Below are 17,262 nucleotides of genomic sequence, written 5' to 3'. Positions count from 1 at the left end.
GGGGGGGGGCGGCGGGACCCACGCGAGAAACGCCCGGAGGGGCCGGGCAGCGGGGGGGCGCCGGCGTGGGGAGCGGGCTCACCTTGTGCGTGGAGGCTGCATAGCCCCCACCCGTGTGCCGTGGCGCCTCGCAGGGGTGGGAGGCTGCGGGGACGGAGCCCTGTGCGGGCAGATGAGAGGGGACCCTCCCTTTGCAGCTTTCGGGGCGGGGGGGCTCCTCGTCCCCTGCCGCTGCCCGCCAAGTGGGACACGAGACCCGCGGGTCGGTGGGTCCTTCCCACCCCCGAACCCAGCCCGCTGCTGGCTCCTGGAAGGGAGGTGGCAGAAGTTCTGGGCTCTCAAGCTGATGACTTACTTCTCTTACCCGCGCCATCCTTCGGCCTCAGGTCAACCGCGGAGTTACCGTCCACCCTCATTTGTTCCACGCTCATTTCTTTCTTTTTCGATCACTTTGGAGTGTTGGGAACTACCTCGCTATTAGGTTTAAGTTCTGGATGATCTGATTAAAATTCAGAGTAATTCCAAGTTCTTCGCTAAGTAGCTTTGTGATGACAAGCTGAACTTCCCAGTCTTCGCTCTGCTCTCCACAGAGAGTGACTATTTCTGGGAACAGCTTCCACGGTCCCAGGCTCTACTCCCCTGTCAGCTGGTTATGGGTTTGTGAGTATTTTTTTTTTTTAATTCCTGACATTTATTTTTTCAGGTCTATTCTCAAACATCTGGTTATGGCGAGGTGTTGCTGGCGTCCTTGCTGCCGCTGTCATTTTGATTTTGTGTATTCAGCTTGGTAAGTGTGTAAACCATTTAAAAAGAAAATATAATTAGCCTTAGAAATCACCAGTTTTAGGCTGTCAGAAGTCCCGCAAAACTTCAAAAGATTTATTCAGAACCTCCCTTATCTCAGGGTTAAATAGATGTCTCATTACATTGTTTAAAATAGTGGTCAAGTGCTAGAGAAATTACCAGTTGCAGTGAGGTTAGGGAGTGCTCAGTTTAGTCTTAGTGTACTAAGTTTATAACCTCACTGTTGGTCTTAATCCAAGTTCAAGAAAACAAATAACAAATGGAAGATTGTTCTTTGCAACCAATCTGTAGTCCCTCAAAAAATGAAACTATAATAAACAAAGCTAGTAATTCAGCTGTAAGGAAGAAGCACTCTCAAAAACTCTAAGTTGTCAGAAATACTGAAGTTGTAGAATAGTCCTTGGAAGGTATGTTATTATCACCTTCTCAGCTACTTCTTCAACCTGCCCCTGATCATCACTTTAAAGGTAGGCCAGCAACCATAAGGCTGCAGGAGCCAGAGTGTATGATTCGTTTACAATAGCTGTTTCTGCTGAGCAGAAGTAATAACGCTATGGTTAGACTTGGATGATTTAGATGATGCAGTCAGAAAGCAAGCTAAAAAGCTCCAAAAAACCTTTCCAGTTGGAAGTGAAAGGGAATGACAGGGCTCAAACAAATGCAATTCTGACAATTATTAAGACCGAACTGTGATGTGATGTATGAAAGCTTTGCTTGTACTTTGCTTTGTTTGTTTCAAAGCTTTGCTTGTGTTTTGCTTCATTTGTTTCTCAAGGACTCCTGACTCCTTCACTGTTTCCTGAGGTCTCTTTGTCTGTTTAGGTAAGATTGAAATGCTCGTTAGGCTCCCTACGTAAATCGACAGCAGACTCAAAGCCTTCAGTGGATTCTTGGGCAACGCCTAGGAAGGGAAAATTAAGATAAGGGAGGTCTTGAACAAAGAGACACAGAGACCCTGTTACAGGGAGGATGATTCTGCTGATTTAGGAAGGAGGCATCTGGACTTTACTTCACAGCGCACGCTCTGGAAAGAAGGTCAACTAGTGAACACTGTGAAGAAGACTACTTACTTCTTCCCTCAACCACCGGAGACCCTCAGCCTATTTTCACTACATGGTTCCGGACTATGTAAATGAATTCTGAGAACTCATTATCACAAGACACCCCTTTCTAGGAAATCCAATGAGTATCTATGATTTATGTGTATATAAACTGATGTCCCTTACTAATTCTTGGGGACCCTTATGGTAGAGAATCCCCAGGGTGACCCCAGTGCTGCTAATAAGGAGTACCTGCTTAACAGTAAAAAACCTTTATTGTTGAGTCCATTTCTTTGTTTCAGAAGAAACAGGTAGATTGTTTTTTTGTCTTTTCACAGTAAACCGTTCTTCAACCAGAGATTTTCCTGTCTGTCCTTCCCTGGAACTCTGTCCATCAGACTGGCTGTATTTCCAGAGGAAATGCTACTACCTCTCGGAGAGTGAAGCCAGCTGGAACTCCAGTCAGAGCTTCTGTTCTTTGCACAATGCTTCCCTCCTAGTGATCGAAAATCAGCAGGAACTGGTAAGGGAACAAAAGGAGGGGGGGGGGGGGGCTTCTAGGGAGCTGCACAATGAAGCAGTGTGTTCTTCAAGCCTCTTAAGCTGAGCGACTTGAAAACTGATGCAAAGACTGTGACAAGTCACAGCTTGCAGCAAGCTGCGTGCCTCCCCTCCGTGCAAACATCAGTTTTAGCAGCTGATGTTTTAGAAAATGCTTATCTGAGTTAAATTTGGTGCTGGTCACAGCTATAAGTACTCACATTGGGGCAACTATCAGGGTGAACACTGTTGCATCTTATTTATCTTAAATTAGGCAACTGTTCTCTCTTAGCAGGATAGGTTAATGACAACTAAGTTGGTAGGTAGGTTGGTCTTGACCTTTGGAGTTTGGAGATAGTTATCCTAACCACTACTTGGAACATCATTTCCTGAATTATACTACAATATTAGGAAAGATTGCACCTAGCACAAAGACCTAAGCGAATATATTCTGTAATAATATATTACAGACCTTGATAGCAGACACATTGATATTTTAAAACGGCCTCTCTCTAGATCCATCACGCCTATCGCAGATACCAGTATAATGGGCGTACTGGATGCAGATGTCAGTTCTGTCACACACTCTGGGGCAAGGATCATCCTTAACTTAATCTCTAAAATGTCTTCCACAAATCCTTGCTAGCTTATAATAAAAACTCAGTGTGATGAAGACATATCAGTGATGAAGAAATGCATTACCTGCAAAGCTGTTTATCATTCTTTGAAGGCTTTCTTGTGGAGAGACAGTAAAATGATGCATTTGCAGTTCCGCAGCAGTTCTTAACATTTAGTAGTAACACTTGCATTCTCATAGTTGACATCTCTGTCACTGCAGTATCTGTAGTAGGGATCCTATCTCAAAATTAATCCATTTGATTTCTGATCAAGTTGTAAGTTCTCTTTCAGTTATGTGAATCACACAAGATCCAGATGCTGCAATACTCTGTAGATTTAACTTTTAATATTGTTTCTTCTGAAAGAAAAGCAAGGTCACTGTTTTGGTTTCTAGCCCTGAATCAAAGGCTTTGTATTATAATATCTGGACTGAACATGCAAAACTTCTTTTCTCATATGGGTTTATTCCTACAGAGTTTTATGGTGAAGATAACAAAGCAAGACCCGTGGATTGGACTTTATAAAAGAAATGAAGACTTCTTTTGGGTAAATGGGAAGCCACTAGACAATGAACTGTAAGTTGATGTTGAGGGTTTTGCTGGTGATACTAGATTATAAAGGAGAAAGAAAGGATAACTAACACAGATAAAGACAGTGTCATGAAACAAGTATCTGTAATGATGTTGAAGGGATTACTGGAGAGAGCATGGAATGCAATAAAGATTTCACGTAGTAGCATTGTTAAAACTATGACGGATGAAAGTTAGGAGATGAATTTGTAATGCCAGGCTCAGAAGCAACATGAGACGGGAGCTCATGGTAGCAGACAGTATAGTGAAATGAAAGGTTAACCAAGAGACCACCAAAAGCAGCGGGGAGAGGAATGGAAGATTGTGATAACACATTCCTCATTATGGAATGTATTTTGTAAAAGTGCAAACCTGCACGCGACCTGCATGAGGTTTATAGCAAAGATATTTGGGAGGCTTCTAAGAGATGTTTCCAAACTTCTTATAGACTGTGCCTACAAAAAAGGCTGCTGGAGAGAAAGGTGAAGCTGTGAATTGATGTTGCATGAGTGGCTCTGTGGTCCTGGCCCTTTGTTCTATCCCTGTGTCTGGTGTGGGGCAGTTTGTTCCTCCCACCAGTGGCTGTCTGATCTCAGAGACTGCTGCTTCTCGTCCTGGGGTAGCTGCCATCAGGGTTGGTAGAATTACCAGTGACAGTAGTAAGGATTGAGATTTCACAAGTCTGAAATTAACTTTAAAAAGTGGAAAATTTAAATATTCTTAAGTTTTTGACATTACTAGTGGTGCATGACTCTATTCAGTTCATCCCCAAGACTTGAGGGCTTGATCTGATAAAGACCTTACACATTTAATGTAAGATGTGAGCAGCATGTAGGCATCTCAAGTTGAAAATTGCAGTCCTTCCCACTCTCGCTTATCCCCTGCCTGTGATACAAACATCTACGGATGCTTTCGTTTTCAGTGATGAAGTTCTTCATGTTCTTAGACTTCTGCCTTTGTGTTTGCTTCAGACTGCCCCTCCTGTCTTTAGAAGGGCAAACGTCTTGATGTCTAAACTCAGTTGCTATCAGAGTGATGTTAACACTGGTGGGGATTTGTCCCTTGGTTTTTCCAGAGACCGTAGTTTGGTTGGCCTATTCACAGGACACTGTAATATGTTTGAAAACAGAGCTGGCAAAGGAGACCCTTACCTCTTGCCTAGGGGCACCTACGGTGTGGAAACGGAGGTTCGCTTCCTGTTTTCCCCCACCCCGTTAACCATAGTGCTCTGTTCACTTCTGAGGAAGAGGGAAATGAGAGAGGCATTTCTTCCACAGCTGCTTCTGGAACATTTTAGCTGTGTAGAAGGATGTGGAAGTCAGAGATGGAGTCAGTCTTGATAGCACAGCACCCTTGAGAAGGGTAAATGTGAATTCCAGTCTCTACTCTAAGAGTGTGTCTCACATTAAACAACCACTAGGCAAGATGCAGGAGTACTGCAAGTCCTAGATTTTGTATTCTGGGGACCAAGTCCTGGTGAAAAAAGGCAATCTTTGTGGTGTTCTCTTCAAAGCACAAGCTATCATCCTCCTGCAGTGCCTTGCCTGTGGTAAATCAGGCTTTGTACAAAGAGAACCTGTGATCCCTGTAGTTCCCTTTGCTCTGTTGCATTATTTGATTGTGGGTGTTGAAGTAATTGTGTCTTTCATTCTCCCTTACAGGATTGAAGTAATAGGCTCTGGAAACTGTGCCTATCTTGAGTCAAAAGGAGTCTCAGTCTCTGGATGTTATTTAACCAGGAAGTGGGTCTGTAGCTTGAATATTAGCTTAGCATGATAAAGGTGGGCGAAGCCACTGCCCCTGACACTTAGTGCTCTAATATGACATCCACACAGGTTGTGTCTGTACTCTGGGACCACGTCTCAGCTCCTGTCTGGAGGTGAATGTCTTTTCTGGCAGCCAGAATTCTCCACCCATGGAGGAAGTTCTGTTTTTTTTAAGATACTATTTAAAAGACTTGCTTTCAGTATCCTGATAAGTCATTTCCTTGCCCCATTCTTCTAGCTACTGCTGAGCCCATAGTTTCTTTTTGTTGTGCCATCAGTATTTCTTCCATTAACTCCTCTCTTGTAGGATGCTAAGCAGCTGCTCTTTCTTTTCCTTTTTGGTATGCACTTGAAGGTATTTGTCCTGCTTTTCCCTCAGCCAAACTCTGTGTACCAGGACGGGTTGTGAAGTGGGTCTGTCTGAAGGTCTGCCAGTTCCTCGCAGATACAGGGTTAGGGTTATGCAGAAGTTGTTTTAGACATCATTGCAGATTTTGCTGTCCTGGTTGCATCTTGTGTGACTGTATTGTATTCAATGTTTTGTTAATGTTATTTTACATTAATCTTTTTTAATTCCCCTGACAGTATTATAGGGATTTATTAGCTGCATTGCATCTCAAGTTCTCCTTCCCACAGCACTTACCTTATCAAAAAAAAAAAAAAAGAATAGATGAGAGCATTTATTTACCTGAGCATCTGCACTGATAAGGAAAAAGTCTGAACTGAAACAGTAGTAGTGAAGCTGCAGGCAAAATCATGGGTAGAGAATAAGAGAATTAACAGCAAAGGACGTCTTGCCATGGTTTCCTCATGTCCCGTGCTTGGTGGAGCATGGGGCTTCCGAGCAAGTGGTACGTATCTGGATGGACAATGAGTGTTTTCTTCTGTGTGCGTATCGTTTTCAGCAGCAACACCCGGTGCTGTTGAATTGCTATGAGCCTGAACAGAATTAGGGCTCATTGCCACTGAACTCTGTCCACTCATGTCTAGCAGGTAACCTGAAGATTAAAAGTGCCATTTGACCCAGAGGAAGCAAAGCAGCTTATTTCCCTGGAAGGACTATTCCTGTCGGGTTTCTAGAGAAGGAAGAATGGGAAATTTGCCTGTGTAGCAGGGTAAAATACTTCCCCGCTCAGACTACAGTCTGGAAAATTGTTGGTGTGTGATCTCTGTGCTATTGAGGGGCATATGGACTTCAGGAGACTTCTTGGAGGAGCAAGTGGAGCCATTTTTGGAGTAGTCGCTAGAGTGCACTGTAGCTTCAGCCTTAAATTTTTAGGCAGATTTAATTGCTGTCTAGTTTTGTTCAGCTTCTTGTTTATGCCTTCATTATTTTCTATGACAATAGGACTTTACTGTAACAGGACCATGCAGTATGGATGTTGTTAATAAGTTGTGAGTTTCGAATGTTTATTTATAGATGATCACTAATTTTGCTGAACTACACTTTTTTTTAATTGCTTGTATTCTTTATAGGCACAGTAACAGAACTCTACAGTATGAATAGCCTAATAATCTGTGTTAATTTATATGTAACTAGTTGGAGGGGGTTGTATTCTGCAATGGTTTTAAATTAACTAGCTCTGAAGGATATGTTACGTGCAATAGTCCTGAAAAGATAATAAATATCTTTACAGAGCCTCTGAATTACAGTGGTTTGTGTCTTAATATTGTGCCATTAAAAGTATTTTTCATCTTGGGCACTATTTGGGGAAAAAAAAATCACCAGACTGAAGCAAAATGAAATTTTCAAGTTTTGAATATTAAAAGATCTTTAATCATAATGTTGGGGTTGGCATGAGGCAAGACATTTGACCCAAGAAGAGAATGCATTTCACTTTCTAACACTTTTGGCACATTTTCACATTTCAAAATGTGTCAGACTTTTTAACAAAAGCCTTTAGCTGAAATGCTGAAGTACCTCCGTGGAAATGCTGAAACGCGCTTAATGAAACACACATGGTACAGTAACTTGGGAGGGAAACGTGGAGGTTTACACAGTTTTCCAAGTATTTGCATTAGGGGCATACTAAAAGTACATTTGACAAATATGCTCGAAATTGGAAGGGATAAGGAGTATCCACGTACCATGTTGTATCTTAGCTTTTCCTAATGAGATGGTTTACCAGAATGTTTCCTTTAACTACAAAATAATGTTGTTCTTATGGGGTTTTTCCATCAGCGTCATCTGTGGATAGAGTACAAAAATGGGAAATTTTTGTTCTTAAAGGAGGTTTTTGAGAAACTGTGAGCACATAGGTTATAATGAAAGCTCTCTTGTAATCTGACTCTTAAATCAGACACTTAGCATTTGCTTTATTATCCAGAGTTCGTCATGCTATGAAATGAAGGGTCAGACTGCAAATGCTTTACTCAGAGCGGGGCTTAATGAAGTACTTAATGAAGTACTCACTTCAAAGGCCATTTTTTTTCTTTTTTTTTTTTTTTTAAATCAGTGGAATTACTCAAGATTTAGTAACTGGTTACCGTGTAGGTAAGAGCTTCAGTAAGACCCCGCAAAAACATGTTTAATTACATTAGTAATAGCAAGAATGCTAAAATACTAGATGTTTCACAAATATTGTTAAAGCCACAACCAATTTGAAAGAAACCAGCTCAGTAGTTCCAAGTTTTTCATGTTAAATTCAGCATGGCTTGAGAAACGTCGGCGATAAAAACCAATTCAGCAGTCATCTCCAATGCATGGAGAAGGGTATGTAAATTTTCTCAATGGGAGAAAAAAAAATCTATATATTATATATATATATAGTTATCTATAAAATTAAATCTATTTGTATGTATATATTCTAGATAGAGGTATCTATAATATATAGATAAATAGATCTATAATATATAGATAGATACATCTTACTCATTTCAGACTCTTTCCTTGCCGTTGCTTCTCTAGAATAAACAAACCAATCCTCTTCCCCACAAGTGTGCTGCGCTGAGTTTGGGGGATTTTTTTTTTGTTGTTGTTCTTTTAACATGAGAGTAACTGCAGTTTTTCAAATGAGTCTTTAGCTGCTGATGCTGCATTCTGTAGGGTAAGTCTGAGTTGTTTTTTCGTCTGAAAGGAAGTCAGCCACACTGAAGTTATGGTTCACTTTTTAATCTGGAGCCCCAAAGTCCTTCCAAAGAGCCATCGTGCTGTGCCTGTGGAACGCAGCTGACTGCATCATGTGCTTGGTGTCTTTTTCCACTGAAGATCTCTACGCCTTTTCAACTCTCACTTTTACGCCCCTACTACCTTCCTGGCATCTCTGTCTGTCCATAATTAAGTGAGGTGTTACCCATCAGTGTCTGTAGATGAAAGGGTGTCAGTCTGTTGGTGTTGTCATGTTGCCCACGAGCATTTTGTTCCACAGCTGCAAGTCGTGTGCGTGCTAAAGCCGTGGTACCTTACACCAAGAGCTCCTGTGCAAGAATATCTGCTGGTTACTCATCACAAGTTGCTAGACATTAACCACAACCCTCCAGAGGGGCACTAGAAATCTAGTGCAGGTATGGGACAGTGTACCTGGGAGACTGCAACTGCCTTTAATTATGTGTGTCATAGCAAAGACGAACTAAAGGTTCCACATTTCAAAAGCCATGTCAGATTTGTTTCCCTCTCTCATTGCTAATAAAGACTTTATTTTTTTGTTAGAGTAGCACCTTGGATTTTAATGTTAGGTTTTGCTTTGTTTTTTCTCCAAACACAGCTAACCCCACCTGGCTAGTGTAAAAGTACATAAAATTAAAGTAAAACTCTGGGAACTTAGAATGTACCCCTAACTGGCCCCAAAAGGGCCTTGAGGTCCCGTCAGCTATAAATTATTGCATAATTGTATGAAACGAGGTGAGAATTCAGCTTCTTACTGTGGAAAGCAAAACATAGTAGAGTTAACTTCAGGGACATCTTAAGAGATCCTGCCTGAAATTGAATTATGGTGGGTGAAATGAAAATTTACTTAAGCAACCCTGTCTGTAAGAAGATTTTACACCTTTGCAAGTCAGCAGTATGTAAATATGAGAATGCCTCAGCTGCTTTGCATCACAGTCTGAGAATATGAGACTAGAGGTTCGCAGTTTAGAAAGGGGACTAGCTTCTGAGCTTTCTGAGTATTAGCTTTCACATCAGAAGTGTTTGATACTTTATTCAAAGAAAAAGTTGGTTCAGTTGAATTGTCCAGCTGGATAGGACAGGACTGGAAGCAGGTACATCTTTGACAAAACTCAGGTAGAGGCTGAAGATCTCACGAGTCTCAAGAGGAGAGGCTGACGAGGATCCTTAAGACCTATCAGAGCACTCAGGGCCATGGCAATACCCAAGAGAAGGTACACGATGAGCAAAATTATTATTACATCTACACTTCCATTGTCCCCTGTGTTATTTTTTTAATTTCCCTGTTTGCATATTACGTAACTCCTCACTGTGGCAACACATGTCACCAGAAGTATCTCAACAATGGTGCAAACATTTGCCTTGCATTTGGTGACTCTGACTTCAAAGACACATGCTAGCTACAGATCTAGAGGAGTTATTACCTTTATTAGACTTAAGTGTTTTTGAAAGCTGCAACAAATGACGTGTCTGATTTCTTAAAAATCAATTCATGATATTTGGTTGGGTTTTTTTTTTTCCAAATATATTAATTTAAGAAAGGCACTAAGTCAGACTGCTCTCAGCATTTTTGAGCCTGAAATGGTGTGTATCCGTAACACTTGAATGCCCAAGTAATGTGTTTACTGAGTGCACCCACAGGCATTAATTTCAACAGCTTTTAGCCTCAGTACCTCACCATCATACCTTCCAGGCAGTAACTATGGTTGCATGTTAAAGAGTTTTCAATGTAAAGGGACAAAATATAGGTGGAAAGGCAGGCAACCATCTTCATTTCCTTGCACTGCAATGTTGTGTTACGGTCCAAGCCCCTTCCCTAGTTACAAGCTTTCTTTCAGATGCCAGGGTTCAGCATCGGAAGAAGATGGGAGCCATCAGCTTATTAACCACAAGTGTTATGAGCCGCTTTGTGCTTTGCCTGATAATGTATACCCAGTAGCTGTGCAGATCAGCTCTGAATAAGACACTGTCCAATAAATGTATTTTTCCCAGACCTCAAGTAGGTTCTGCAAGTCACAATTAGACTGAAAGGCAAAAAAGCCCCAAACTTCATGAAACGCTAAAATATTGAAACCCAAATAGAAGGTGCCTCAGCTCAGCAGCAGCTGTCTGAGGGATATGTGTGTCAGCAGTGGGCCCCAACACACTCTTCAGCCACCACAGATGGCATCTTTCCTGCACATCACGCAGTTCACGGGCACAGTGCTCATCCTCGCAAGAGCACCTCTTCTCCCCTGCTCTTTCCTAGAGCTGCTGCCAACATCTGTCAGTGGGAAGTCTCAGCAGCCCCAAATCCACATGTGCTGACTTGCAGTCCTGTTGTGTGACCTTCACACCGACACTTGGCATTCTCCAAGTTCCCTGCTTGCATCAAAGTCTTGTGGAGCGCAGAACAGCGAAATGCAAATTTCTGTGCAAGTCTCATAAAATTATTTACATCACATGTTGTTTTATCGGTAAAATGGGTCTCATGACAAAAAGCTCTGCCTGTTGTCTGAATTTTGGCTCAGAGCACCAACAAAGTTGCATTCTTCTTACAGATCCACTTCTTTAAAGTCTGGCAGTTATCTGCTTGGAATATGTTTTTTCTTCTGTAGACAGCACAATTCTTGTCAGTCTCAATTCTATTTATAGTTACCCTGGTGAGAGAACAAAAGGAATTCAGTGAGTTGTCAGCTTTAAATTCAGTACTGGATAAGAATATTGATAATATCCTGAGTGGTGGGATTGCGTGATGCCCCTTCGATAACCCACTGTTCTTCAACAGCCACACGTAGGTGGGATGGGCACCCACAGGAGAGAATGCTGCCTGCTGAGGGATGGGTGCTCAGGAACATTAGTGTAAGAAGGATGAGAAAACCTCCACATGCAGCCACGATGATGAACTGTAATGGTAAGAGGGAGGGGAAGGACCCTTCAGTTGCACAGATCCCAGCACCCACGCTATGCAACCTGTGTCACGTTCAACAGAGGCGGTCAACACATGGTGTGTAAAGTGAGAGTTTGTTGAAAGTGGGAGAAGTGTATATTAATGTCCCTCTGCATTAGTACATACATGAACTGTGACTGTAGTTGGTCTTACAGGCCAAAAACAAAACGGTTTCCAAAGGTGCCCAGCAGGAACCAGTTAACCTGGAGATGGCCGTGAAGTAGACCCTCAATAGGTGCCCGAGGACTAGATCTGTGCTTTGGGAAATGAGCTTGGATTCAGAATTGTATTTCCGTGAAGAGCACCATACCTTTGCTATTCCTGAAGACACCCTCCCCCTGCAGATCATCACCTGTTTATTTTTACTCTGGGATCTTCCACTGAACTCCATTGTTTCTTCATGTCTTGAATCTTCAACTGAATCCAGATATACTTAGTATCTTTCTCTTTATTGTCTATAAACTCCTGTGGAACAAGTAGAAGCATGTTACTGAACAGCAGAGCTTACTACTGTGCTCAGGTCACTGTCCTGTCTCATGCACTACTTTTCAGGTAGTCCATCACGTGGAGAACAAGGGCAGGGACGCAGCCAGGGCGAAGCAGCCCGTTACACCAGCCCATACATGTGTGACAGCCACGGAGTTTCAGTTCAGGCCGGTGCTCAAGGCTGACTAGCTGCCTGACAGCTGTCAAGAAAAAAAACCTCAGCGATACTCCTCACCCTAACAAACCAAGTTGCAAAGCCTGGTCTTTAAGATAAAAGACCCATTCCTTGGGGAATGATGAGTTTCTCAGAAGAGCCATTTGATGATACCTTGCTATTCATTTTCCCAAAGGAAATGAGAAGGAGGTCTGTCTCTTTGAATTTCCATTTAGTGGTTGAATCAGACTTCCCTTCCCAGACCCAAGTAATGGGAATGGGTGGGAAGGCCCCAGCATTTCCTCCTCCCAGTCAAAACTACTCTGGCTTCCCCACCTGCATCTCCTATGCTCCTCCTCTTCAGCTCTGCCCTGTGGACACTCTTGAAAGAAGCTCTTGTCTGGGGAGTAGGATGCTCTGCAATTGATGGGTCTCTGGCTTGCCTGCAGGTACACCTGGCCATGGGCAGCAATGGTTGGCCCAGGCAGATGCCTGTCACACAGTTTTCAGGCTGCTGCAAGACTCACCATCTCAATTTCATCTTCAATGACAAGAAGCTGGGATTTCCTGGCCAGACAGTTTCTCTGGCTGTCATCCCAGCTTACAGCCTCCTCGGAGAAGTAGTAACATCTCCCCCTGTGTAGCTGCCACCCAGGGGGACACAACTCACATACTGTTCCTGTGGGTGGAGAGAGGGAACCGTTAGCTCGTACCGTGACTTGTTCCAGCTGCCTTGTAGTGTTTTATGTTCGTGTGCCTGCCTGGCTGGTCCAAAAGCGGCCAGTCCCCACTCCCAGACATGTTTGCTGAGTGTGCCCCTCCTCAGCCTCCCACTCCCTTGCCGTGGTGCTCTCCACTTCTGCACATCACGGGGATCCCCACACGCCTGCCCTGCAGAGAGCTCCAGGAGGACCTGGAGGGCTGAAAAGACACTTTTCATCCTCCCACATGCAGCCTTTGTGAGGAGACGCCGTGCGATGTGACGTGACGCAGAGCATGTGGATTTGACACGTGGTGTGGCTGGAAAGCACAGGCACTTCAGTGATATCCGAACTGTGACCACGGAGCTGAGGGAACTGTGTTAAATAAGGGGAACACTGCTTTTCCCAGGTCTGCTTCCCATTTCACGTAGAGCATCTGGGAGGAACGTCCCCCACATTTTCTGTCTCGGCTTCCTCTAATGTTTCAAAGTAACATCGTTACAAAAAGTCCTTAGAAAAGCATTAGTGTTTGCCAACAATAATAGATCCACGGTAAAAAGACCAGGAAGGTCTTCTCCTGCCTGATGCATGCAACAGGACAGGAAAGCTAAATCCCCTCACACTTTTTGTGAACAATTATTGTCTGGAAAGTGCTCTCTGGGACAAGGGGTGGATCTACAATAGATGCAATTTCTGACAGCAGTTCCTGGCAGAAGGAACTGTAAAATACTGAAACTATTATTACCGAAAGAGTAGCAAAACTATTGTGATCAAAATGTTAGTTTAGATCTTGTCATCACTTCTATGAAGAAACTCCATGCTCCCTGGGTAGTACCGGTGAGTTCCCATAAGCTGCAGGGTGTCGTAGAAATGGGAACAGAGACAACAAAACTGTGCACACAACACGTCCTCTATGCTGTGAAAGGACTAACTTGCCTCACCTTGTCCATCTTCACACAGTTCCTCCACCAGCCATCTCAGGACCCCCGCTGAGACGGTCTTCTCTGAAGAAACGTGATTGCCGGTGCTATTTAGATCATACAGGGACAAACTTTCAGATTTTCCTGCTCTGCCCTTCAAAACTTAAACCAAAAAAAAAAAAAAAAAGTACCCAGTGTGAATGTGAGGGGATGTACATGTGTGTATGCATTGGGGCTTATACACTCTCAGTTGTGAGCATACTCAGTGAGTAAAACTGCCAAAGGGTGTAGCTGCTGAATAATATGGACAGTACAGGAAAAGAAAATAAGTTTTTTTTTAATTTTTGATAGTTGAATATATAAAGAATACAGAATATTTTGGTGAGATTTTAGGGAGGGTTGGGAAGTACATGTTTTTTCTGAAATTTTTCAAGGCTTTTCTCTTCGGAAAATTAGTTTCTTCTCTGTAACAGTTCTTGTATAACTGGAACATGCCATGGATTATGATATTAGTAGTACCAGGGAAGTCTGATTAAATGAAATGACCTGAAGTCTGATTTTTATTTTATTTGTTCAAACCTATAAAGTAATTAAGTGAAACGGTCTCAAAGTAGCATCATGGATGCAACTTTTAACTTGTAAGTCAGGAAGGCCAAATGTTTTGATTGTCATAATGATTTGAAATCTGCCTCTACAGCCTTTCAGCATCACTGATGACAAGGTAAACTGCAGCAACTCCCCTTCATCCGCACTATATATGTTAAATGACAGGTAGCAAATGTTCCCTTTGGAATGCTGCACTTATTTTCCTGTATTTGTGTATAACTTGGCACCTTTAATGCTACACTAAGGGATTTTTTCTTTAGGCATGACTCTGCTTGTGAAGTTTAAGCGTGTCTGCAACAAAAAGATGAAGCAGATGGTAGGATCTACTCACATTGCTTGGCTAGTATGGCTACGATGCCCAGCAGGATGAGCACAAGGACTCCCAGGACCAGTGTCATGTAGAACCAGGCTGAGCACCCATGTCGGCAGCCTGGAGGGAGGCAGGAGGAAGAGCAGCTTAAAGTTTTTGCACTATTCAAATTAACCCTGCCTTTATGTGCGCCAGTTTCTTAGTGGAAACAACAGAGAAATCATCTGCCTAAAATTAGTCTGCTGTCTGAAGTATGTGGGGACATTTTACTTATTAAAAATTTGCATTCATTTTGCATACCTGGAAGTGAAATCGAAAGATCATTTTTGTCAGATAGCGCAAGTGATTTTCAACCAGTCATTCCATTAAGAATTCTCTCTTTCTCCTTTGAGTTAATATTTTCAAGAGTTGCCTCATCCCACCTACCCACCCACACCCTTCAAGACCCTGCAGAGCAATTCAGGGGATGTATCAGGGATGGTCTGTGGTACGTTCCTCCCCTCTGGTCACTCTCTCCTGTGTTAACGTGCCTGTCGTGACAGAAAGCTAACTCACCTAAATGCACCTTTTGCACAAAAGGCAAAAAATCCTATACTGACACCATAGCACAGTGACGTACATCTGACCAAGCATCTCTCCAGCTGTTTGGCACTCATCAGCTTGTGAAAGTGAAACACTCAGGAAGAGGCAGGACCCGAGGAAATTTGGTTTCAAGTTGCCATTTCCACAAGCCACAGAGTTGCACTTTCATAACTGCTGTTTTCTGGGGCTTGCCTGCGTGAGATGAGCAACCACCCCATTCTCCAGCTGCACAAGCTGTATTTTTGGTGTTCCCTTTCAGCTCACAGAGTTCTGTGGGTGTTTTGCTCTTTCCAAAACCAAATGTGAGCCTGTGACTGTTCCTGCAGAGACACTTACAGGAGGGTTCCTAAAAAAATGTGAAATCTTACTCTCCTTTGCCAAATTTTCAATATAGGGCACAAAGGCATTTTTATTCAAATTATTTTAAAAATCTCTTTCAATACCATTTTTACAAGGAAAGCGTACAATTGGATAACCCAGTGTGTGTGTGTGTGTGGGGGGGGAAACAGTGAAATGGCAAATCAGTTCTTTATTGAGAGATTGCACATAGAGACTCTTGAAAACAGGTCCTACTTTTGGGTAATAGGAAAGACTAAATCTATAATTAGTAACCAACAACCAAATTAAATAGCACACTACCAGCAGCGGAAGTCTCTGATCTGCTGGTCCCTTTGGGTTTCGGCTTCACGCGCAGCTCAGCGTATGTGATCATGTTTCCTGTAAGGAGTAAGGAAATGCTGACATTTGCGGTTGTACAAGCCATTGAGTGGAGAAACAGTAAAGAATTACATGGAAGATGGAGTCTCTATAAAAAGGGGCGTGTGTTTCCAGAGCTGCTAGTTCAGGTTGCTTTTTTTTTTTTTTTTTTTTTTTTTAAGATGATTTATCATTTCCTGCTGCTGCCAGGAAGTAACTAAAAACCTCCTCCATAATCTTTGCTTGAATTACTTCAGTCCTGTGTGGTTGGACCAGGAGGCAGACAGACAGGCTGAAGGATGGGTAAGACCTGGGTACTATCCACAGCAAACATCCCATTTCTTGCTAAGCCATCTCAGGAGGTATCACAGGGCCTTAAGGGGCACCAGAACCACGACTGCTTTGTGCAGCAGGGACACCCCAAAGGGAAAACTGCCACTCAGAGAAATGCTTCTGCAGCAAGGTGATTTTGGGGGGCACACTGCTGACTTGTGAATGTTTACGCCAGCGTATGTGTTTATGCCAGGATATTACGTGATGCCTGTGATAGCAGAGGGGTGGACCTGATGGCTGAAGACATCCCTTTCCAGATGCACAGTGCCAAAACAAAACAAAACAAACCAGACTTTATAATAGCATGGTGAGAGCTAGACGCATATGGATTCTTTCTGGACACATTTTCAATTTTGGTTTAGCTGTGTATTTTGTAGAGCTCCTGGCTAGTTTTATGGAAGATATTCGGACCTTTAAGGAGACTGATCTTCTCTCCATAAATCATGATATTTTATCCATCTGCATTAAGAATAAGCTTCTGTGCTACAGCCCTAGTTTGTGATCACTGGGGCTTTTAAAAAGAAGTAGCAATTTGTGTTGTATAAAACCTCACTGAACAGGGAAAAACTTGGCAGAAGAAGAGTCTCATTAGGCTAAAATGAGGTAGCATTTGATATGAGAGTTGCTGAAGTATGGAGAGGTTTTGCATTAGGAAAAATGCTGAGGGCCTGATTGGTAAAGTTTATTCTTACAGGTAAAATGTTTTATGTTTTAGAGAACCTGACACTTTGATGCTTGCTTTATTACCGTTTATTAGTTCAATAAACGACAGAAAAATTGTAAATGATATTTAACTGTATAAATAAGTAACTGTTCTCAAAAAGAAAGATCATAAAAGTTCTTCTTCTTAGAATGTAAATATTTTTCAAAGAACAACATCCGGGACTTTTCAATTTTTAAATGCACTAGCCTTATAAATGGAGACACTTCTTCTAAAATATGTAGTTTGGAAAATCTGCTCCTATGACTAAATATTTCTTCTCTCAAATAAAGATCCATTCCTTTAAAAAATCTCTCGCACTATGTGAAAAAACAACTGAATATTAAAAAAAAAAAAAAAAAAAAAAAAAAAAAAAAAAAAAAAAAAAAAAAAAAAAAAAAA

General features: G+C 42.3%; 2 protein-coding genes across 2 annotated transcripts in view; one reads left to right on the top strand and one right to left on the bottom strand.

Annotated features, from left to right (window-relative positions):
- Window positions 1-6,964, top strand: part of LOC113488838 (C-type lectin domain family 2 member L-like) — an 8,739-nt gene extending 1,775 nt beyond the window's left edge. Inside the window, exons 2-5 of the mRNA XM_026864195.1 lie at window positions 704-787; window positions 2,183-2,367; window positions 3,477-3,577; window positions 5,233-6,964. Coding sequence (XP_026719996.1) covers window positions 704-787; window positions 2,183-2,367; window positions 3,477-3,577; window positions 5,233-5,347 — 485 coding nt within the window. The 3' untranslated portion in view covers window positions 5,348-6,964. The remainder of the gene's footprint in view (window positions 1-703; window positions 788-2,182; window positions 2,368-3,476; window positions 3,578-5,232) is intronic.
- A 3,985-nt stretch (window positions 6,965-10,949) lies between these two features.
- LOC113491073 (killer cell lectin-like receptor subfamily F member 1) overlaps window positions 10,950-17,262 on the bottom strand; it is a 10,735-nt gene continuing 4,422 nt past the window's right edge. The window contains exons 2-7 of the mRNA XM_026867726.1: window positions 15,771-15,848; window positions 14,571-14,669; window positions 13,655-13,795; window positions 12,540-12,691; window positions 11,725-11,837; window positions 10,950-11,082 (exon numbers count right to left, since the gene is read on the bottom strand). Coding sequence (XP_026723527.1) covers window positions 10,950-11,082; window positions 11,725-11,837; window positions 12,540-12,691; window positions 13,655-13,795; window positions 14,571-14,669; window positions 15,771-15,848 — 716 coding nt within the window. The remainder of the gene's footprint in view (window positions 11,083-11,724; window positions 11,838-12,539; window positions 12,692-13,654; window positions 13,796-14,570; window positions 14,670-15,770; window positions 15,849-17,262) is intronic.

The sequence above is a fragment of the Athene cunicularia genome (assembly GCF_003259725.1).
Source record: "Athene cunicularia isolate RWA chromosome 1 unlocalized genomic scaffold, athCun1 chr1_part2, whole genome shotgun sequence".
Lineage (NCBI taxonomy): Eukaryota > Metazoa > Chordata > Aves > Strigiformes > Strigidae > Athene > Athene cunicularia.
This window is presented reverse-complemented; position numbering and strand designations above follow the sequence as displayed.